The sequence below is a fragment of the Fundulus heteroclitus genome, chromosome 24 (genome assembly GCF_011125445.2).
Source record: "Fundulus heteroclitus isolate FHET01 chromosome 24, MU-UCD_Fhet_4.1, whole genome shotgun sequence".
Taxonomy (NCBI): Eukaryota; Metazoa; Chordata; class Actinopteri; order Cyprinodontiformes; family Fundulidae; genus Fundulus; species Fundulus heteroclitus.
In genome coordinates, this window is record NC_046384.1 from 28,576,456 (window position 1) to 28,600,741 (window position 24,286).

Below are 24,286 nucleotides of genomic sequence, written 5' to 3' on the forward strand. Positions count from 1 at the left end.
GACATGCGCAGTTATGAAAGTCCCCTAAAAAAGCAAAGAAGAAGTACTTTTGTCTTTGCTAAACAACAAAAAATAGCAAAGAAAGCAGTATAGTACAAGTTTGTTTGTGTTCTGAGTGCCCAGGCTGGATTTGCATGATGTTCTAATTACGGTTGAAACGTTACTGAGTAAGCAATAATTTTAAGCTCTTTTATCTTTTCAAAAAGAAAGATTGTATCGGGAGCTCCAACAGTTTTGCTTTCAGCCATACATGTGCACTTGGGTCAGTTTGCCACATTCGTAATAACCTGAGCCTGACAAGCGTTTATATGCATGTTGATCGTATTATCAATCGGCATAAACCACCCCACTCATTTGGATTACATTTTTATTCTGATTGAGCTTAACCCGATCGTCATATTCCGATTGGCTTGTTTTTGACACATTTTACTCCAATCGGCCTTTATTCTGATTACTTTTGTCCCGGTAAACCTAGCTAAAATGTTGACAGATGTTCAGGTAGTCTCGAGGATGTCAGTGTTTTTTTAGGAAAGCAGACTATGTGCTTCCAAAGCCAGACATTATACAAATTGTGGCGTTTTGTTGATAATACAACAGAAATTTGAGTGTGCCAAATAGCAAACTGTTACAGAAAGAGTAGGTTGACTTTATGCCATCCAGTCTGATAATTATCAGCAAGATTATCTTAAAAACTAATTAGCTAGAAAGCTCAAAATCAGCTACAAAGCTTTTGCATTTGTTTTGCTTAAACATTTTCATCCATGTATTAAGCTATCTTTGCTACTAAAATAAGTGTGTCTCTGAGTATTTACTGATCAACATAGAAGAACCAAAGGTGGAACAATTTAGTCAAAAATTGCTCCAGAAATGCAGATTGCAAGCATGTTTAATAAGCTAGACATGGCACAAAGTGGCTGTTTCATTTATAGTGCAAATTTGTGGGAAAGCTAAACCTATGCCAAGTTTTTTTGTTTTTTATGTGTTACTCCTTCGCTTAACTGCAAACTTCTGCTAAATTTTATTTCATGGTGTTCAATATTCCACATGAAATGGGTTGGGCCAAAAAATGGAATGTTCTAAAATTAAAGAGTAAATTCATGGCTTGCTCCAGTTACTGTACAATCCTTGGAAAATGCAATTATCCTGTACTTGACACATATAAGAGGTGTTTCATATAACACATTTTTTGGGTGTTAAAGTATTACTACTACATTTAAGTGTTCAGTATAACACAAATAATGCTATATAAATTCAGCATGCTACTGTACATCAACATCATTTTAAATTATCCGTTCTCATGTCTCCAACTCAATATCACTTTTTCATGTACAGAGAAAAATGTCACACAGGGTCGGTTAAACAGCCAAAAGTTTCACTTTAGGTGATAAAAAAGTGTTCCAGCTATGTGTCCTGTAATTCCACAGAGCACTTTATGGAGCATGTCATTTGCAAAGCTTCTAATCAAATGTATCTCCCAGTTTTCATGCAGGCACAGATGTGGATGAAAATGTTAGGATACTTAGATTACAAATCACTGACCTCAGTGTCATGCAGTTTAAGACTCTCAATCTAACTTTAAACCAGGGCTCAGCTGTTTTTGGAACATGCCAAAAAATGCTATTCATCTGCTTTATCTTTAATTTTGGGCAATAAAAACTGTATTATGTGACCACTAATGATCTTGGTTGGTGCATTTTTTCTCACTTCATAATGTGTAGTTGCATGTTACTGACAACCATAAATTTTAACTTACTAATAAGATTTGTTTTTTTTACTTTTATGTTAAACTATTTAGTATAATGCCATATAATGAGTTTGGACATTATAGAAGCTTTATAATATCTCTAGATTTAAGTACAAATGCAGACTGTTTTATAGCTGCCTTTATAAAGTCTATTGATGCATTATGGTAATTTTATATCCACCTTGTTTCACTACTGTTAATGCTCTGAAATAGTTCGACAAAAAGACTGGAAGAGATGATAAATTTGTCCAGTGGCTAAGATAGAACTGGACCATTTCCACACCCAAAATGTCAGAAAAAGTCCACATAAATTTAGTGAAAACATAAACATACAGATAGATTATTTTAGAAAAAAAGAAGCCAGTTTGAGACAAATTACTTTCAAGCATTGTTGTTTATATGACAAATATTTAAACGTTATGCATTCTTGCTGGCCTTGTCCAAGCCATCATTCCTTCCTTCCCCTAACTTTCCCTGCCAAACCTCGCTTGCATTTTCCAACTCGCCAGTCCAATGAACATGACAAACCACGGGAACAGCATTCCTGGAGGATTGTCTAAAGCTGGGATGAATCAGAAGGAATAATGAGAACTACTTTCCATAGAGGGCAGGGGAGAAAAGAGGGGGTCTGACCAACTGATGTTTTGCGAGATTAACAAAGGCAGAGCAATGGGGCTTTTCACTTACTCACATTAAACACAATTTAGCTAAAATTAAATAAATCTGAAAACAGGTGCAAAGAAATTCAAAGTAAAAGTTTGAACTGGGGTTCTGTGGACACTTTAGCTCTCTAGAGCAAACTGTTATAGTCAGCCTACAGCAGTTTTTCAGCTGATATTTTCACCATTGGAGGAAGTAGGAGTACCCGGAGAGAACCCATGCATGCACAAGGAGAACATGTGAACTTCATGCAGAGTCCCTTCTTACTGAAAAACAGACTTGAACACAACCATACATTAAACTTGGCTAAATAACAATAGGGAATTTGTTTTTGTTAATGTGAGAAGACTAAATCCACCTTCGAGACCAGCAAAAGAAAGATGATTACACCCAATAACTTAGGTACCTTTACACCTTTCTTTTATTAATGTAAATCTTTTTTTCAGATCTACTTTGTTTCATTGAAACATTGCTTGTTTAATCTATTGCTGAGCAGTAAACTTTGCTTTGAGTTGGGAGAAGAAAAGGCCTCTAATTACTTTGAACTTTGTTGTGGTCCACGGTTGAAAATCCTTGGCCATCCCTGCTCTAGACTGATATCATCCTAACGTTACCCACTGCATGTGGATATGACTCGCCACAGTACACCTTAAAAAAATAGTCTGAATTATTTCTTTACAGTTGCATATTATGCTTCTGACTGCTCCTTGTAAATCACCCATATAGCATCAATATTATACATTAAAACTGAAAATAATAAAATTCTATTGGATTTGAAAAAAGAAAATTCCAAATTTTTCGTAAAAATTTGAACCTCAACTCTGCTGCGCATGACACAACCAGAAGTCTTGTTGTCGTCTTTGAAATATTTTGTTGTCCAATGTCTGTCACCACCAGAATGAATGAGTCATAGTGATGTTGTGATTATTACCCACACTGACACCACAAATGGCCTTGCTTGGTTTTAGAGGTATTTGGGAGATCTTTATTCTTGGATACTTTGCAGACGCATAGCTTTTGTTTCTATAGTAATTTTTGGGTTTATGGATGGTTTCAGAGGGAGGAGAAAAAAAATGGATTACAGATGAGCAAAGAGCAGTAAAAAAAAAAAAACTGTCCATCAATTGCAATGACAAACCACCACCAAAAGTTATGCTTGTTCCCTCGTCTGACTCCATCCCCCTGTCCATCATTCCTCAGCTACTTCCATTTAATTTGCTCTCTTCATGCTATCTTCCCTGTTTCCACTGGAGATTGGGATCGAATGTGGTGAGGTTGATTGTTGGAACATAAAAACTGGGAAGCAGAAACTTTTGGACCACATGGATTTATTTTCTCTCTTGTAGATCTAGCATTCCCCTGTTTTTAGTCCTTCCTAGGGCTAAGAATACCACTGGTATTTTTTTATTTGATAAATGCTGGAATATATTTCTTGCTGTTGGCAGAAAATAGGGACATGGGTCCTAAAATAAACATATTTGTTTTGTTAGTTTAGAAATTTTATTCACATTATAGAAAAAGGTTAGATCCCCAGTGAAGCAGGAGCCAAGAGTTTATCATGTAACAGGTGAGTTCCCAGTTCAACACCCCCCCCACCCCACCCCCTTCCGCTCCACCCATCTCAGTTGTTGTGTCCTTGGGCAACACACTTTACCCGCTTGTCTTGATGTCGCTGCTCAGAGGGCACGGTGGCGCCAATTGTATGGCACCCCCGCTCCTGTAAGTCTGCCCCAGGACAGCTGTGGCTACAATGTAGCTCACCACTGTGAATGGGTAAATAACCGAATGTAGTGTGAAGTACTTTGGGGTCCTTGGACTTGAAAAAGCACTATACAAGTGCAGGCCATTTACCATTTTACATCAGTAAAAATTATTATTTATGAAAACTTTAGCCATAGTGGATATTTGAGAAAACTCAGTTTTTGTGCCTGAGTGTGTACATGGCAAGACAGAGTTTTAAGGTCCCGTTACAGTCTGCACCAAATAACTGACGTCACATGTGTGACCATTGATATAATACTATATATATATATATATATATATATATATATACACAATATAACAGAACTAATGAGCAGAACTAATGAAAGTAACTAGATAAACCTAAAATAAATAAAAAATAATCAGGGAAAAAATGAAGATAAATACAAAAATACAAACTGAAATAAATCATTAGGTGACTTAAACACACACACACACACACACACACACACACACACACACACACACACACACACACACACACACACACACACACACACACATACATTGGGAGTAATCAAGTACCAGGAATAGATCCACCAATTTCTCAGCTCTGCAGTTAAACATTAAAGTCAACAAGCTATATATAATCAATCTTTGGAGGAAACCAGAAGTTCCTTATTTTCTTTACAAAAGTTCTGGGGAAAAAAAGCTTCAATTTGACAACTGAAAGAATACATTACAAAGTTTTTCATAATGTCATCTGGTTAGGTTAAAAAACAAAAGCACAGCAGGATCACTTTCTTACCTTCACTTCACATTTCTTATGGCAGGACAGCCGGCATGCTGAAATAAGAGAAGCAGAGTTATTAGTTGATGCTTGAGTTGCTGAAAACAGATAATGAAAAACAAAAACACACATGGTAAAAATACCAAATGTATTTTGAATGGACTGAAATCAACTTCCAGCTCCAGTTATGAACGTTAGATGCTACCGTGCTGCCCTCAAGTGGACAAAAATACCAATCGCCATTTTCTTTTTCTTCACATTTTTACTTGAATTGTTGTTGGGTTTTTTTGTCATTTAGATATATTATAGTGACAATTCAAGGCCTTTCTGTGAAATTGAAATCTTTTCATGAAAAGTACGATTACTGTCTACTACAACTCACTCACTGACCTGTTGTAAGTGGCCCTCATGAGCAGGAACATTATTCAACATGTATGCAGAACAAAGGTTCAAGTGGCTGAGGGAACGTCTTGGGTGGTCGGATGGGGGAGCCGACTGTTAGGGTTCATTAAGATAAACCTGTCGTTATGATAAATGAACTACTTAGATGCTGTGCTTATGAGGCGCTGCCTGTTAATTATTTGTAAAATGCATCAATCAGAGAACCAAACCAGAGGGGAACTGTTCAGCTCAGCTCTGTTAAAGTTCTGGAGATTGTGGGAATAATATACACAAGATGTCACTTTACTGTTCTTTTTATAGCTTTGTGAATCTTCTACATCAAAGAAAGTTTCACTTTGCAAGAGCCTGCTTTGCTTATCCAGCAGAGGAAGGATGTAACTGTACATATCAGGAATCAGCAGATGTTTTTGATACGGGCAACATGGTTCTTGTCCAGGACGCCATTGTTTCAGGGGAAGACACAAGCACCAAAAAAAAAAAAAAAAAAAAAGCCATTCCATCTTCTCCACTTCTGAATTCTGGAAGTAATCTCTGATGCACCTCCCTCTGTGGGGGCAAGCATTGACATCTTGAAGGATAAAGGCTGCCCGCGTCCTCACAAATACTAAGAAAGTAGAGCACATCACACCAGTTCTAAAGTCCTTACACTGGCTCCCTGTATCTCAGAGGATAGACTTTAAAATACTTCTGTTAGTCTATAAATCCTTAAATGGCTTAGCTCCTAAATACATCACAGACTTGTTATCAGTGTATCAACCATCCAGACCACTAAGGTCTTCTGGCTCCAGCCTACTCTGCATACCTAGAACCAGAACCAAACATGGAGAAGCAGCATTTAGTTCCTATGCTCCAATTATCTGGAACAAACTTCCAGAAAACTGTAAAGATGTGGAAAACCTTAGTTCCTTTAAATCAGGATTAAAAACACATTTGTTTAAAATTGCCTTCAACTGTCCTAGTTAACTGAATCACCACTTTTTTGTTCTATTTTCTATCTATATTTTATTCCTACTTGCTTTTATTCTGTTTTATTTTGCTATATTTTAATCATGTAAAGCACTTTGCATTGTCTTTGTACTGAATTGTGCTATATAAATAAATTTGCCTTGCCTTGCCTTGCCTAAAGTTCAGAGCTAAGATATGGGACTAGTCTATATTGCTCCATCCATTCCTCCAAACATGGGTGGCTCTTGCATGAATGGGTCCTCGGACAGGTCGCTTCTGTCGCTTCCTCCACCTGTCAAAATGCAGGGGGTCATCTGAGATTCAGGGGCTGAATAAAATTCTTACACAATAAAATATGTACACTAGTCTCTTTTTCAGCAGCTAGCAGTGGACATTAAATGCTGAAAGAAAAGTTCCTTGTGGCACAACTGACATTTGAGTTACATTCTTTAATCTGGTGTTCATGCGCTCTGCTTTCTAATGCTGCCCTGGATAACGGCCCGTATAAAAAAGAAAAAAACTGGCATTGCATCTGATCACGACGAGCCTTGCTTTTCCAGCAATGAAGATGCTCCCTCCATTACACTGCCTCCACTAAAAACTGTTGGATTTGGCAGAAAGAGTTATATTGCCAACAAAAGACTGAAATCAAATCAATGAGCGACAAATTATCTGGAAGTTAAATGTGGCAAACACATCTGTGAGCATGTTTGGTTTCCTTCGTACCTTTACTGAGTGTAAACTATGTGCTGAACATAAATTGCGTTTTTTGCTCGCTCTTTTTGTCAACTTGAAAGGGAAAGCTATCTGCAATGCACCAACTTGCAAGTACAAAAAGATCCTTTTTCCAATGAGGAGCACTTTCTGAAGAAACAGCCGTCTCTATGGTTAGGCCCACTTTATGTAAGTCGTTTCTGTGGGGTTTTCACTTGTTTTCCTAGGATTTTAGTGTGTACAATTTAAAAAAGAAGATGAAAGAGAACATAATTCTCCTGTGCCCTCTTTTCTTTACACTCTTCCAGGTCTAACTCCTTATTTCAACTCTTCCCCCCCATATTTTAGCTCTTTTGCCTGCCTCTGCCCCACACCCCACTCCCCATCCCCCCTTTTCCCTCTCTTTTGCCTCTTATCTAGGCTAATGCAGCAGCCATGCTAATTTTAAACACCAAATCCTCAGCCAAAGCCCTTCGCAAGCCCCATCCTCTTTCTCTACACTCTTCATCTCAGCCTCGGTTAAAGCTGCTGTCTTTGTGACATTCTAAAGTGAAAGAGAGATCGACTTAAGATGTGTGAAAATTGATAAAGGGGGAAAAAAAGGTAGGAAGGAAGATTTTTGTGTTGGAGGGACAAAGAAAAACGTGTTTAATCAACATGTCCGTGTTTGTAAATTTTGGTAACGGTCACATGTACAAGTATATATATATATATATATATATATATATATATATATATATATATATAAACTCGTTCATAAAAACAAATATTACTTTTTCCAATGTTAGACACCTCTGACACATAGATTTGCTCTAAACACATCTGTACTCTTCTGTCAAGATTCCAGGTACGTGTGATGTAAAAGTAATGAGGCCATGGTAGATCATTTCAGCACTTTTTCAACACACAGTGTGACATTTTTCCTGTACAATTCAAATGAAAATCAAATAAATGTATCATAGAAAAAATAAAGGAGCTAAACCTAACGCTCCTTATTGTTTCAGTTCAATAAAGTTCAGCTGTTCTAGTTGTATATTCTTTAACTTATGTTTATTTACATTGTTTAGGCAAATTCATTCATCCATCCATCCAGCCTCTTCTGCTCATCCAAGATCAGGTCACAGGGGTAAGAGGTCCAGTAGCAACATCCCTCAGCATGGTGCCTCTGTCCAGCCTATTCAGTTCAACTCATTTTATTTATATAGCACTAATTCACAATACATCATCTCAAGGCACTTTACAAAGTCATTTCTCTCAAATCATATTGACAGATTGGTCAAATGTTTTCTGTCTAAGGAAACCCAGCGGATTGCATCAAGGCACTGACTTGCAGCATTCACTGCTCCTGGATGAGCATGAAGCCAGTTGGCAGTTGCTGGCATTGTACCAGTGGTTTGAGAAGACTGAACATACACACAAAAAGAACACAGAAACACTGATCCAGGAGTCCTTTCTATGTGGGAGAAAAGTAAAAGGGTAATGGCAGTTGTAGCTCTTTCAGTAGCTTCATCTAAGAGAGAAACACAGCTAAGCAGATGAGCTCTGAACCAGTTTTCGAGTCTAAGGGTTATATAAGGACACTTATTCTGGGGTATTCCAAGGCATTCCAAGGCCTATAAGGGCCTTGGAATGCCCTTATAGGCCTATAAGGCCTATAAGGGCTATATAGTCCCTGCAATTAATTTTGGATCTCTACCAGGTTTCCTCCTACAATAATTGCCTGGAAATCTCCAAAAAGAATAAACAAAGAAGGCACCTGAACAGATGTCCAATCCACCTCATCTGACTTATTTTTATACAGTCTAATACAGATTTTGATTGGCTCTGCGTTAAGCTCAAGGAGTAGGCTTCTTTCAGCCAGGATCCATATCTCACCCATGGGTGAGGGCTGGAACACAGACAGACCAATGACTCCAAAACTTTGCCTCAGCGATTTCTTCACTACAGCCTGGAGCAGTACTCATCAGTGCAGATGTTGTCCCAGTCCATCTATTCATCTCTCTGTCCATCCTATCACTTGCGGATAAGGATCAGAATACATACTCCACGAGTCAGAAGCTGACCCACCGTTTTGTGGTAGAAAATCATGGAACTGGTTGCTTCACTCTCAGCTTTGAGTTTCTTGAAGGTATGCTGAAGGTCATGGCTCAAAGCCAGCTACAAAACCAGATCAACTACAAAAAGCAGAAATGAGACTCTGTCGTCCCAAACCAAACTCTGTGTTGGCTACGAGTTTGCCTTGAGATCCTGTCCGTGAACACCACACACAGGGCCGTCATGTTCAAGGAGCGCCACTGGCAGAGCCTAACCCACACCAGAAACAAGCTCAACGTTTTGCTGAACTGAGCTTTGCTGAGCTTGTGCTTTTGGGGATACAAAGACCAGTAACTGGAAAAAATATTGGGCAACAGGGATATTTACACAAAGGACATGTCAGGAACTCTGACAAAAAGTCTGAGATTTATAAGGGAGGTTGCAAAAGTCTGACAGCAACACTAGAGGAGCTGCCAGCGTTTTTGGTTGTTGTGGGAGAACATCTTCTGCTCTCATGAAACCATTTTTTTTTACTTTATATGCTGCAGTTACAATTTTTCTATATTTGACAGAAACATCAACAAAAAACAAACTAACTGCACTAAATGTTACTGAAATAACATTAAATCCACAACAAAACATGGAGGCGGCAGCTTCATAATTCAAGGTTGCTTTATTATTTTTATTTTTTCTCCAAATAATGGAAGTAATGTTTTTGTCAACGTTGATGGAGTAATAAATTGTTTTGGTGACAAAACTTTCTGTGATTTCTAGAATGCTGAGTATGAAGATGTTCATTTCATGCTCTTCTTTTTTAATCTAAAACAATACCTTTCATTTTATTAAGGGTGTATACAATTATGAGAGCCATATGAGAGTGGAATTAATGAATACATTCTTTATGCTGCCATGATGTTCTTACATAAAATGTAATTGGCTGTAAATTCCAGGCCTATTTAGTAAATTTCTGTCATTTTCCAACTGACCCACAAACATTTGCCTCCCGATCCCAGACACTCACCTTTGCAGATCAGACCCTCCTTGGTAATGGCCTGCTTGCATATGTCACAACTTTTCGCCTTCTTGAAAGGCTTCAGCTTGAAGGTGTGTGTGTGAACACCCTCCAGCTCATCGGGCTGTAAAAAAAAAACAAAAACAAAAAATGTTTGAGACTTCGGCCAACAGGCAAACCCCAGATGTCTACCAATAATGTCAAGCATTTACGCCTTGAGACTGATCCTAGTCTTTGATGGGGCTGTATTCCAGTGAACCACATACCTACCGTCTCTAATGTACTGTTTGACAGAGAGGATTTCCACCTTGAGGGATAAAACCAGTCATCTTAATGCATAGACATTTAAAGCTGTGGTCAGAGGTTTACATGCAGACATCCTGAATATCATAGTCACTTTAGGTGTTAAATTATGCAATTTATAACATTTCTCAGAGATGGAATGATGATCAAACAATTCAATCAGGTGCCCTCACATGAATTATTCGGAGGATTTCCACGCAGGCTCAGATGTACCCAACCACCTTAAATTTTTAGGATAATTAATCCTTGACAAGTAGCACCACACATTTCTCCATTCCTCGCTTATGTTTGGCATTTCAACCGTACCACTCCAACAGCCCCACATTATGATATTCTCACTACTATGCTTTAGAGGAGGTAAAGTTGTTTTTTTCGGTTCAACTTCTTAAAAATGACTTGTCATTTTTGGTAAGTTATTCACACTATCTGTGGTTTAAAATTGCACAATTTGAAATCATACTATGTGTTTTATCAGGTAAATCAGTCTCATGGATTTCAAATGATTTCAAAAAGAGCAGGAGCTAATCTATTTCTTAGCACTGTAATTAGTTTGCGTCAAGGAGAAGAATTACCAAGAGCTACTACAGGAATCAAAGTGTAGATTTATCATTGGTCAGACTAATCTACATATATTTAATAGTTTTTACTGACAAGGAATATGCACCATAATGTCCATTGTCTGACTAATCATCTAGCTCCCACTCAAAAGATAGGGACTGAAGGGAAATAAGAAAAGATAGGTGTAGTCCACCTCAGAGCCCTTATATTGTCATTTTGAAACTCCCAGCAGTTGACACCAGATCCACATTCAAAGAGTCAAAATCACACATTCATTCACCAGATCGGTAAGAAACTTGGAGCTAGGTGCGTTGCTCAGGGGCACATCAACATGTGCCAGGAGGTGGCTGGAATCAAACCTACAACTTTCAGATTTAATGATATCTACTCTTCTCCCTGAGATACCTTCACCCATACACCTCACACCAGGTTGAGAAATATCGGTCCAATGTACTTTGAGTCCAGCTTGGGAAACACAAACAAACAAACCACAGTTTATCCAACAAGTGTTCAGGGCTGCAGGCTCCACCTGTTCTGATCCATTCTATGAGGGAAAGAGGAGGACTTTTTGGTGAAAGTCTGTCCTCAGGATGACAGGAAAAAGGCACAGAAAGGACTGACACACACAAACGATTTTCCCAAAATGATAACGTGGGAGTAACTGATTAAAATTCCCAGAGCTCTGACCACTTGCTGAATAGTCTGTTGACTTGTCTGTTAAAAGAGAAAATATCTCTTTCTTCTGGAAGTCCGTATCCCTTCATCAAGAGGATCAAATCAAAAGACTCTTACTGGACATGTCACATTAAAGGTTGAAATATGGATTGGGTACTTCTAAATGCTCCCATCTGTTGGGGTTCCGCCATAAATGTAAGACTGTGGCTGAAGCCCACAAGAAATGTGAGAAGCTGCAGACTCTCCTCCCTAAGAAACTGCCCCTCACAGCAGGGTGCCTACTGAAACTATAAGGCCAAGCTGCCCTGGCTTATCTTCCTCTTCTGCCTGCCGTTGGCTAGCTCCACCGGAGAGGCCTCTCTCTTTTCCATGGAGCGGAAAATGGAAATAGGCTGTTTGTGATCTTTTCTCAGCTTTTGCAGGAGAAAAGCTGACATCTGCAGAGCTCTGCAGAGGCCCTCACGGAAGCCTAAGGAAACCCTTCATGTGTGAACAACATGAGACTCAGCGTCTCTCCAGAATTTGTTATTTAGCGGCCTTTATCTACTTTTAACTGGACCAATTGTTCGAAATTGATCTGCGTTGCTGTTCTACGGCAGACAGGAGCTACTGGACATTTGGACTCAAATCCCCTACAGTTTTATTGCCAATCTCCAAATCATTCCGGAGAACACCAGAGGCTGCCCACTCTTCTCAGCTGGGTAGAAGTGCACGTAGACAGCGCTGAGAACATAAACAAAGGCGGGGTAAGTACGGAAGAATAATTCATCTGCCTCATCCAGGGGAGGCAGATCATCTGCCATTACCATATAACTTAGAAAGGATTCCTGGATCAATGTGTGCTTCTGTACTTTTTGTGTCTCTGGCTCAGTCTGACCGTTCACACTGAGCCTGGTCCTGCTGGAGGTTTTGCTTCCTGTTATCAGGAGGAGTGAATGCTGCTTGTTAAGACTCTATGCAATCTGCTGGGTTTCCTTAGATAGGAAACTAGAAACTGAGAAACTAACTTTTTGACCAATCTGTTTGTATGATTTGATTGAATTTGACGTTGTAAAGTGCTTTGAGATGACATGTGTTGTGAATTGGTGCTATATGAATAAATGACATTGAATTGAATTGAAAGCTAACACCAACAAGGATTCCCTTACCCAGCATTTTCCTCGCTAATGTTCGTTCTTTGGCATTTCCATCACTAACAATAGAAGGATTGTGGTCTCAAATGTCATGATTTTCACTGAAACATGGCTTAACAACAGCTCACCGGTCAATACTATTGAGTTAGCAGTTCTCCCCAGATTCCATCAACGTGTCTTCTACCACACCAGAAGGGAAAAGACATTGGATCATGTCTACTCCAACTTTGCTGGTACATGTCCACTCACACAGACTTGGAACAGTATGCCACATCTCCACCACTATGCCCAGTGTCACCATGTAATCACCATGTACCCCATGGTGATTAAATCATCATGTACCCAACCAGATGCCTTGGATGAATCAGGATGTTTGTCTCCTGCTGAAGGCCCGTAACTTAGCCTTCATGGTCAGGGGATGCACAGGCCAACAGTACTGCCAGGGCTGAGCTGAAGAGGGGCATCAAAAAGGCCAAGCACCACTACAAAAGGAAGGTAGAAGAACACTTCTCCTAATCCAACTCCTGACGTATGTGGCAGGGACTCCAGATCATCAGACAATAGGACCACTAACACTTCCCCTGCCTCCTCTTTTGTCTCCTTCCTCAACGAGCTCAACAACTTTTTGAAAGAGAGAACCCAACAACTCCAACCTGTGGCATTTCTGCATTTGGGGTGAGCGGGGCCAGGCCCCACCAGATGTCCCTGTGTGGCTGTATGTTCACAATCAGTGGGACATGATCGTTCTTTATAGACTAATAGTGTAAAAAAGACTGATTCCCTTACCAATAAAATTCAGTTATAAACATTTGTGTCTATATATCTAAGTCTGCCAGAAAACTGACAAGTTCTGTAGGCTAAATCCTCTTGAGGGGCCTTGATATTGGGGCCGGCCCACCAACGTTCGTTTAAATAACGAACATCTGAAATCACAGAGTGCATGCCCAACATGCTTTCAGTAGACAGATGTGGGGCACAAATCCTCTGGCCCCAAGCTTGGATCGTCCAATCAAAATACTTGAATTGCACACGTTACCTTTAGGTTCTGCCTGCGTGCGACCCAATAGGCAAGGCAAATTTATTTGTATAGCACATTTTCAGAACAAGGACAATGCTATGTGCTTTACATGTTTAAATCAATGGAAATAAAAACAGAATTAAAGCAAGTAAAGAGTTGGAATAAAATGTAGGAAAATTTAAACAAAAAAACATTGGAAAATGGAAACTAAAAGCAAATATTAATCTAATGTTGGTTGTCTTTGCTAACTCATTGAAGGATTGATGTGAATCTTTTCTGTTCAATAAATAAACATTATTTTTATTTATTTATTTATTTAATCAGGACAGTGCACATTAATGAACAATCTTATACTCCTGTACAGATTGTAAATGAGCCAGATTATAGCATAGTTGCTAATTTACATCTGTCGTCCTGAGGCAGGAAAAAATAAAAAAAATAACACAAGATCACGAAATACAATATCAGTCAAAACACATAGACACAAGTTCAAACAATACCATTACAAAAATAAAATTAGTGAGTGCATGACTGAGAACTTTTAAGAAACTGTTTAAGACGCTTTTTAAATGTGCAATAAGTGGGACATTCCCTGATGTTTGTTGGGAGGCTGTTCCAGAAGTGACCGCCTCTGACTGATAGAACAGTTTGTCCAAAGGTTGTTCTTCTGTGGGGGATCTCTAGGTCTCCTCTGGAAGAGGCTCTGGTGCAGATACGTCTGCCAGGTCTAATGTAGGTAGAAAGTGGAGGTGGGGCTAATCCATTCAGAACTTTGTAAATTAAACAACTATTTTTAAAATGAATTAAATTTTCCAACTTGAGCATATTATATTTTTCCAAAATGTTACACTGATGAAATGACAGGGGCTTTTGATCAAAGATTTTTAAGGATTTTTTGAATAATATTTCTATTGGTTTTAAAGTTGTGTCTCCAGTGAGTGAGTAGGTTGTGATGCAGTATTCTATGTGTGAAAATATCATTGAGTGTAAGAACATTTTAGCAGAAGTGATTGTCATCGATGATCTGATTTGCTTAAAGTTACGTATATTAAATTTAATTGTGTTTGCAGTGATTTTGATGTGTTTTTTTAATGAAAGTGTTGTGTCCAGTGTGAACCGAGGTACTTGAACTCTTCTACAAGCTCAAGTTCCACTCCCCCCAGGAACACATTGGACCGCTCAAGTTTTATGTTTTTTTTTTTGTGAACATTTTTGTGAACAGTTTTCTTTTTGTTCAATAACAGACATGATTGAAGGAGCCAGGGCTGTATGTTGTCTAGGGCTGATGTGAGGATGGATGATGCTTCCTGTGTGCTTTTAGCAGGGGTAAAAATAACAGCATCATCAGCATACATTTGGAACTGGACATTTTGACAAACATCTGGGAGGTCATTTATATATAGGGAGAACAATACCGGTCCCAAAATAGAACCTTGTGGGACCCCTGCTGGACATTCAAGGTAGGACGACATAATGCCACCAACACTCACAGATTGTTTTTTTGTCGGATAAGTAAGATTTAAACCAAGCTATGGCATCATCTGCGAAGTTGAAGTGAGTCAGTTTGGACAGAAGTGCTTGATGGTCTACAGTATCAAACACCTTCTTGAAATCCAAAGAGACTGCACCAACACAGGTGGTTTTATCAAGCAAGGATTTCACTGTTTCTATGAAGACACAGTTTGCTGTCTCTGTGGAGTGGTACTGGCGAAATCCAAATTGCATGGGGTGCAGGAGAGAGCGGCCTTGGCTAAGGTGTTCGTTTAGCAGTTTGGAAATCCACTTTTCTGCAACCTTAGATACTACAGGGAGAATGCTGATAGGGCGATGGTTTGAAATATTTGTTTTGTCTCCTGATTTAAAAATTGGTGAGTCTGTGGCCACCTTCCAGTCTGATGGGACAACTGTCAATCTGATTGATAAATTGATAAGATGTGTTATTGGGCATACCAGTGTATCTCTATGGATTTTTAAAAAGTGTGTGTCAAGGCCATAAGCATCTTTGACCTTTAAGGGCTTCAGGGAGTTAATAATGTTGGCCACTTCTAACTCAGAAATTTGCTCTAATTTGAAAGTTGGCTGTCCAGGATCTATGCATTTGCGAGCTTTCTCAGAATGACTAAACATTTGGGTTATTTCATTGACTAATTCTTTTGGACTATTTAGAAGCTCATTATTAACTTTTATTTCCAATTTATCATAGTCTATTTTATTTTGTTATCCAGTCAGTCTATTAATATTTTGTCATATGATTTTGCCATTTGCGTTTGCACTTTTAATGATGTCCAGGAATAAAATGTGCCTTGGCTTTACGCAAGGCGTGAGTTGTTTTGTTTCTCATGAAGGTAAATCTGTGCTTGTCAACGGTGAGACCAGATTTTAAAAACACTAAAAATGTAAATGTAAAGAGTAAAATGTCTCTTTCTTTCATGAGTTTTTTTACATTCATTACTCAGCCAAGGTAGATGGTTTCCCTTTTATTTTTTACTCTTTCCTTTTTTTAAAAAAGGTTCTATGATTTCTTTTATTTTTGAGTTAAAAATCTGGGAGTTCGCTTCAATATTATAACTGAGCCTTTATTTGTAATTTTATGTAGCACAATTAAATGACATTTAGCTTATATGAAATGGCATTTCTAGTGAGTTGGTTTACGATAATGTATCTGTGTAATTTAAAATTGATCAGTCAGGTTGTATGCATCGCAAAAAAATACGTGCTGCTAATAGGTGTTGAGTTTTCATGCCCCGCTTAACTTATCATGCCAGAGATCCCACTGACTCCAACTAAACTAAAGCAGATGCGACTCCAGACCATCGACCACTGATTCTCTTTCCCACCCATATGGAAACAGTGCTGAACGGGGATTAATGTCCACAAGATTGTGGGTCCTAATGGCAACCCTGGACATGTTTGTCGAGTGTGTTCTAGGGAGCTGGCTGGAGTTCTGATGGACATATTGAACCTGCTCCTGCAATGGTACCGACCTGCTTCAAATCCACCTCCATCGTCCCAATACCCAAAAACTCCAACCCATGAAGACTCAATGACTACCACCCGGTAGCCCTCACCCCATCACAAAATGGTTTGAGTGACTGGTCCTAGCACTGGTTATTGGACTTCCTCACCAGCCGGCCCCAACATGTCCGGCTGGATAACTACCCTGAATCACTGTCTTTGTACTGAATTGTGCTATATAAATAAATTTGCCTTGCCTTACTTTTCATCGCCCATCACCATAAAAACTGGTGTACCACAAGGATGTGTGATGAGTCTCTTCCTCTACTCCCTTCTCTCTCACGACTGCAGACCTGTTGATGGTTCCAATATCATCATTAAGTTTGCAGATGACACCACTGTGATCGGCCTCGTCAAAGGCAGTGATGAGGCCACCTACAAGGAGGAGGTGGATCATATGGCTGAGTGGTGCGGCACCAACACCTGCTGCTTAACACAGAGAAGACCAAGGAGTTCATTCTCAACTTGAAGAGGAATGCTGAGCCACACTCACCCTGGGAGTCCACATCTCTGAGGATCTCACCTGGATGACAAGCTAGTCGAGAAGGCTCACCAGCAGCTCTTTTTTCTGAGGACTCTGTGGAAACACCATTCCTCAGTCTTCTTGGTAAACTTCTACTGCTGTACCATCGAGAGAATCCTGACCAACTGCATTACAGCCTGAAACGGGAATTGCCCTGCTTTGGACCGAAAGGCGTTACTGCAGCAGCCACACTAATCCATCTGTCGATCTCCCGTTCTCCCCTCATTCAAGAACAAGACTCCAAGACACTTAAACTCCTCCACCGAAAACAAGACCTCAACCTCGACCAAGTTTATTTTTTTAAGGACTCTGGTCCAAAGATGACAACTTCTGTCTTGTCAGAATTTAAAATCAGGAAATTTAAAGTCATCCAGGTTTTGATGTCATCAACACATGACTGTAGTCAAAGTAATTGATTGGATTCATCAGGATTTATGGATAAAAATAGCTGAGTATCATCAGCATGACAGTGGAAATTAATCTCTGATAATTTCACCAATCAGAAGCATATATATGGTAAAGAGAATTGACCCAAAGACTGAACCCTGTGGTACTCCACAAGTGACACTGGAGTTTGAAGAAGATTTATTATTAACATGAACAAACTGGAATCTGTCAGATAGACAGATCCCAGTTTGATAAACCAGCCTAATGCTTTTCCCTTAATCCCTACAATATGTTCAAGTCTTTCTAGGAGACTATTGTGATCAGCTGTAGTAAATGCAGCACTGAGATCTAACAGAACCAGTACTGACAAGTCCATTCCCTGAGGTCATGAGAATACCATTGATGACCTTCACCAGAACTGTTTCAGTGCTATGATGAGCTCTGACTGAGCCTAACTGAAACTCTTTAAATAGGTCATTACTTTGTAAATCTTCACATACTTGATTAGCAACTACTTTCTCAAGAATTTTAGATAAGAAAAGAAGATTAGATATAGGTCTGTCATTTCTTAGGTCATCTTAATCAATAGAGAGTTTCTTAAGTAAATGTTTAATAACAACTACTTCAAAAAGCAACAGTAGACTGTTTTTTCCAGATTACGCTGGATTCTTCTAGGTGTGTAGAGCACCATTTCCTAATGTTGTGCTTCAAAGAATGCAGCTCTAAATTAAACCAATTAAACCAATCTGATGGAATAGTTCACACTGAAATCAAAGACGTTAATAGTGACGATAATAAAGGTTGTTACTGCAGCTGTGGTGCGTTCAACGGGTTACTGATGCTTTTTATTCAGCAAAGAAAATCGCCTGACACTTAAAATGTTCATTCCACAACTTATTTAATTCCCTAACACAGAATAACTGTTTTACATCTGCCAAACAGCTGCATATTATTATATTCTGATTTAATAAATTCAGTGTTCTAAACCCCAACAAAATGTTGAATCAAGGTGCATTCACCCTTTTAGATTTTCTTCTTTTCTGCTCTTTCTTTAAGCATCCTTGTGTCTGAACAGCCTTCTATGTGAGTCATGATAATGATGCTATTTCCTTTGTGTATTTTTGCAGCTGGGCCACTCTGGGCTCCACAGGGCTGTAAAAGTGAGTTATCCTTATTGAAAACAGCCCCCAGTGACATCTTGTTCCAGCTGTCACCTTGACAGCTTAAATGAAGGGAGGTTTCCCTCCATAGCTAATCCAAACTAATTCAATGAATCATCACTTACTGTATGAGAAAAGGTTGAATATATAATATATCAGTCAGTGGCAATGAAGCAGCTTCTTCAAAAACAGACCTTATTACTCCAATTTGTTCTTTTACTCTGCTTTGATTTTGCATTTTAATGTAATGTTTTCCCATACAGAATGAACAAACCTCCCTTACTCTTCAGACTCGCTCCTTTCTAGCACTCATCTGACTGGATAACACATTCTTGCTGTAAAGTATTTAAATGCAAATGAAATGATAGGTAAAAACTAATTAATAGTAAAGTTATGTTGATCAAAGCAACATAATATAATATATACTGTGCCCTTGACAATGAAACACTGGCAAATGTGTGGCTGTGAGGAAGCATCATTTTGCTTTCTTTCATTGTTTCTCACAGTGTTAAATGCCCTCAAACAACAACAAGCGAAACATTACAAAGCACATTAAAAATTAATGCTGAATGAATACCCAGGGTGTATAGCTTTCACTACTACGATTTCTGACCAACAGTCACAAGCGTACTTTACCATGGCTGTCCTGAACTCCTTATGGGGTGGTCTATTGTTATAATACTTGTTATGAACTAATTCATAATCCAACCAAGACTTGTTTCCATGTTACACAACAAATCAATAAATTAGCTTTTCCCTACAGCACCTGGCAGCAGGGGCTGTCAGCTGGCTAGGCAGTATAGGTAGTATAGGCATTGTGTTTTTAAACTGCTGCTGTCTTTCACCATTGAGTGGAAGTTGAACACATACGGCAATTCAGTCAGATGATGAGACATGGGGAGTATATTTGGCAATGCATTATTCAGTCATGTTTAACACGTAACTACAATTACGGCACAACTGTTGCAGTTCCATAAGGATTAAAAAGCAAGCCATGGAAAGTTTATTTGTATAGCACATTTTAGTAACAAGATAATTCAAAGAGCTGCACATGGACAGAATACAGAAAACATCACAGAAGAACATACATTGCAGTGGAATAGTAGCAGCAGGTCAATATATAAGGCAAGTTGGACTACAAACATCAACAACATTCAAACTCTAAATAAAAAGGTTTTTGACCTTAATTTAAAGGAGAGTGGGGCATAAGAACTAACTGCTGCTTCTCCATGTTTGGTTCTAGTTCTGGGAATGCAGAGTAGACTTGAGCCAAAGGACCTGAGTGGTCTGGAGGGTTGACACACAGATAACAAGTCTGTGATGTATTTAGCTGCTACGCCATTCAGTGATTTATAGACTAGCATAATAATTTTGAAGTCTATTCTCTGAGATACAGGGAGCCAGTGGAAGGACTTTAGAACTGGGGTGATGTCCTCTATTTTCTTAGTCTTAGTGAGGGTAACCGTGTCTAGATCAACTGCAGCTGTCTGATCAACTTTTTATGCAGACCTGTGAAAACACAGTTGCAGTAGGCACTGATCCTTTAATGTGATGAACAGTATGCTTATTTTGTTTTTGAAAACACCCCGCATTACAAGTTCCTCTACTGCTTTTCATACAATGTTTAACTTGCTGTTACCAGTTTAAATGCACTGCTCCCGCTGCTAGAGTATGTACCATTATTCTCCGTTCACAACAACTTTATCATTGCCAATATAATGAAACCACTTCATGTTTATAGCATGTAGGTATTCTTTCTGATAAACGTTGTGTAATGCTTTTCACCATCATACTTTAGCTCACTTTCTCAGTCTTTCTTTTCCCCTTTCAAGTTTTTTTGTTCTCTGTGTCTCACATCTAATTTGGCTCAAAACTTTTTCAAAAGTGTACTTCTAATCTTTTTTACATGCTTATCCACCCACATCTTAATGGGTTCTCTCACAATGGGACACCCTTACCAAAAGCTCCAGAATGGAATCATAGCTGACCTTGACTACACAGAGCTGGACAAAGCACATTAAGACAAAGGAACTTCAAAGAAAGCGGTATGCTACATAAACATAAATCTATCTTCTTAGATCCATTTTAGCACATGCACTAAAGCAATAGTTAAGTCAACAACTGGCTTAGTGCTTTAGTTTCATCTACACATCATGATTAAAGCTAAGCTTGCAGTAAAAGCTGACTGTTGTCTCTTGTGATAATTTAAGGAGTGTTCAAACGAGCGGATTAAACTGGGAAGTGCAGCAAGAAAAGAGAGGAAGGTTAGGGTTCCTCTGTTGTCTTTGAAAGAATATTTTCCACCACTGGTTTGAATACATTTACTTTGAATATTTTCTTTTCAGTAGCCAGTTCTCAAACTACCTTTATCCAAAATGTGGACCTTGTGCAGAGTGCACTATAAAATAGTGCTTTTATCTGAAAGTTGTCATTTTTGGCTAAAATTTCAAAGAGAGTAATTTAAAAATCAAGGTTTTCTTTCCCAGTTAATCTCACTCTTAGGATTCCTCAGGGGTCCTCTGCTATTTAAAGATGTTCACTCAAGGGATAACTTAATACACCCTTCTATTACTTCCTTAAGCATTTGTTTATCCAAACAAAATAACTAAATTCATCAGGGCTGAACGTGGGCTCTTGCAAACATATTACAAAGTAAAAATTTAAAGTAAAACTTTGAAAATTCCTGCATTAGTTGTGCTTTAAATCCTTGCAAATAACAAAGCACAGATGTTTAACCCCTTATAAGAAAGCTGGATGCCAGCCCATTCCTGGTGGCTGCTTTGCGGGTCCTGACCCCCCGGGGCTCGGCCGGGGCTCCCGCCGGGGGGCAGGATGCCCCTGGGGCCTCTTAGCCCCTCGGGGAAGGCGGGCCTTTGGTTCTTCACAACCACTATTGTGCATTTTTCTTCTGGATAAATTTCACATACACAAGTGCACTCTCACAAACACCCACAGGTGCTGGGTTCCAGGTACTAAAATCTTTCCATTTTATCTCTTCTTTCTTTCACCTCTTCTCTTTCTTTTTTTCTCTTCTTGTTGTTCCTTTACTCTCCTACTTTCCCATTGTAGTGTCCACATAATTTGAAATACTCCCCGCAGGAATCACAATAAAACTATTACATGCATAAATCAAGCGGAGCACTGGGGGGAAAAAAAGCTGGATGTGCATGCATATATATATATATATATATATATATATATATATATATATATATATATATATATATATATAATAATGCATATGATTTAGCAATGGTATCAAGGTGTTACTTTATTGTATCTGTTACACTATGTCCGTTGGTTGTGCTGTTCTTTTTACATCTTTCTTTCCAGGTGATGAAGCAGACGGAAGATGTTTTATCATTCTTTCCATTTTATCTCTTCTTTCTTTCACCTCTTCTCTTTCTTTTTTTCTCTTCTTGTTGTTCCTTTACTCTCCTACTTTCCCATTGTAGTGTGCACATAATTTGAAATACTCCCCGCAGGAATCACAATAAAACTATTACATGCATAAATCAAGCGGAGCACTGGGGGGAAAAAAAGCTGGATGTGCATGCATATATATATATATATATATATATATATATATATATATACCAGATGAACTTCAGGGTCCTTCTTGGGATCTTAGTTGTTCCGAAGATTGCACTGTTCTGGACAGAGATGTGTGATGTTTCTCCAGGTATCTGTTGGAGCCACTTCTCCGGAGTGGGGGTTATTGTTCCGCGTGCTCCGATGACCACGGACACTACTGTTGTCTTCACCTTCAATGGCTCTTTCCAGTTCTTTCCTGAGTCCCATGGAGGTCTGGATTTGGTGCCACGCTCAAAATTAAAGTGGAAAAAGACGCAGCAGGCGGATCCAACTTTGATGTAAAGCCAAAATGAGGCTCAGTAGGATGTGTTTTACAAAGGGTCTAAGGATCTCATCTCTGTACCTAATGGCAGTCAAGACTACCTCTGTCGAGCACATGGAGAGCTGTGTGAAAGATCTTTATGGCAAGGAAATAGAAATAGCCCAGTCCATCCATTATTTATTTTCTAACACAATTGTCCCTGCTGGGATCGTGAGGGGTGTCGATGCCGATCTCCAACTGTCAATGGGCAAGAGGCGGGGTACAACCTGGACAGGTCGCCAGTCCATCACAGGGCAGAAATAGTCCAGTCTTTTGCCCAATTTACTGTGATATCACCAAGACCTGCTGCACTAAGATAGCACAGGCGACAGGTGTCGTTGTGCCAATCGACTTATCCCCGCCAGAATTTGTATCCCCTGCATCGGGAGAGTGTTGGAAATCAATAAAACTTTTAACCTCCAGCTTTGTGAAGTCTAAATATTTTTAAACATCACATTCTAATAAAATGAAATAGATTTTTTTAAACTCCTAATACTATTTTTAAAACCGACATATCTTGTTTTCTTAATATGGTTAATATCTCTATATGGTTCTTGGTTGAATTAAAATCTTATTAAATCTGATAATTTTGGCTGTACCTTTATTCAGTGTTCATTTGATCACACGTGAAATCCGCTTTATATGATCTATTCATGCAGGTCTAGCTACCAAAAAAGAAAAGCGTGATGGACTCACGAAGGTGGATTTTTGGTTTAAGCAGACAGACATGCGACAATCTAATAACATAAAGCTAATGTTTTCGTGACACATCTGGAAATGACCACAGAGCCGTTTACTTTCCCAGAACGTGCTATATTGAGTGATCAATCGAGTTTTAACTGACATAGCAATCCTTTATGATAGCATTAACAAGTGTCAAATTTTTTTCACACTAACTGAACGATAATGTAATAACACCATTGCTATATTTCGTTAAGAAAGGTAAAACATCTTCATTTACACGCCTAATAGGTTTTCTTATCTAAAATTCTTGAGAAAGTAGTTGCTAATCAACTATGTGAACATTTACAAAGTAATGACCTACTTGAGGAGTTTCAGTCAGGCTTTAGAGCTCATCATAGCACTGAAACAGCTCTGGTGAAGGTCACCAATGACATTCTCATGGCCTCAGATAATGGACTTGTGTCTATACTTGTCCTGTTAGATCTCAGTGCTGCATTTGATACAGTTGATCACAATATTCTCCTACAAAGACTTGAGCATATTTTAATTTTTTTATTTTAAATTCTTCAAGAAAAGAATTTAAAATTCCCCTTCTAATGTATAAAGCCCTTAATAATCAAGCTCCATCATATATCAGAGCTCTGATTACCCCGTATGTTCCTAACAGAGCACTTCGCTCTCAGACTGCAGGTCTGCTGGTGGTTCCTAGAGTCTCTAAAAGTAGAAGGGGAGGCAGATCCTTTAGCTATCAGGCTCCTCTCCTGTGGAACCAACTCCCAGTTTTGGTCCGTGAGGCAGACACCCTATCTATTTTTAAGACTAATCTTAAAACTTTCCTTTTTGACAAAGCTTATAGTTAGAGTGGCTCATGTTACCCTGAGCTACCTCTACAGTTATGCTGCTATAGGCCTAGGCTGCTGGAGGACATCAGGG

At 38.9% G+C, this 24,286-nt stretch overlaps 1 protein-coding gene across 8 annotated transcripts in view; it reads right to left on the bottom strand.

Moving 5' to 3' along the window:
• tns1a (tensin 1a) overlaps positions 1–24,286 on the bottom strand; it is a 158,025-nt gene that overhangs the window by 100,725 nt on the left and 33,014 nt on the right. For all 8 annotated transcript variants that reach the window (XM_036128465.1, XM_036128468.1, XM_036128467.1 and 5 more), the window contains exons 2-3: positions 10,012–10,126; positions 4,914–4,951 (exon numbers count right to left, since the gene is read on the bottom strand). In XM_036128465.1, coding sequence (XP_035984358.1) covers positions 4,914–4,951; positions 10,012–10,126 — 153 coding nt within the window. The remainder of the gene's footprint in view (positions 1–4,913; positions 4,952–10,011; positions 10,127–24,286) is intronic.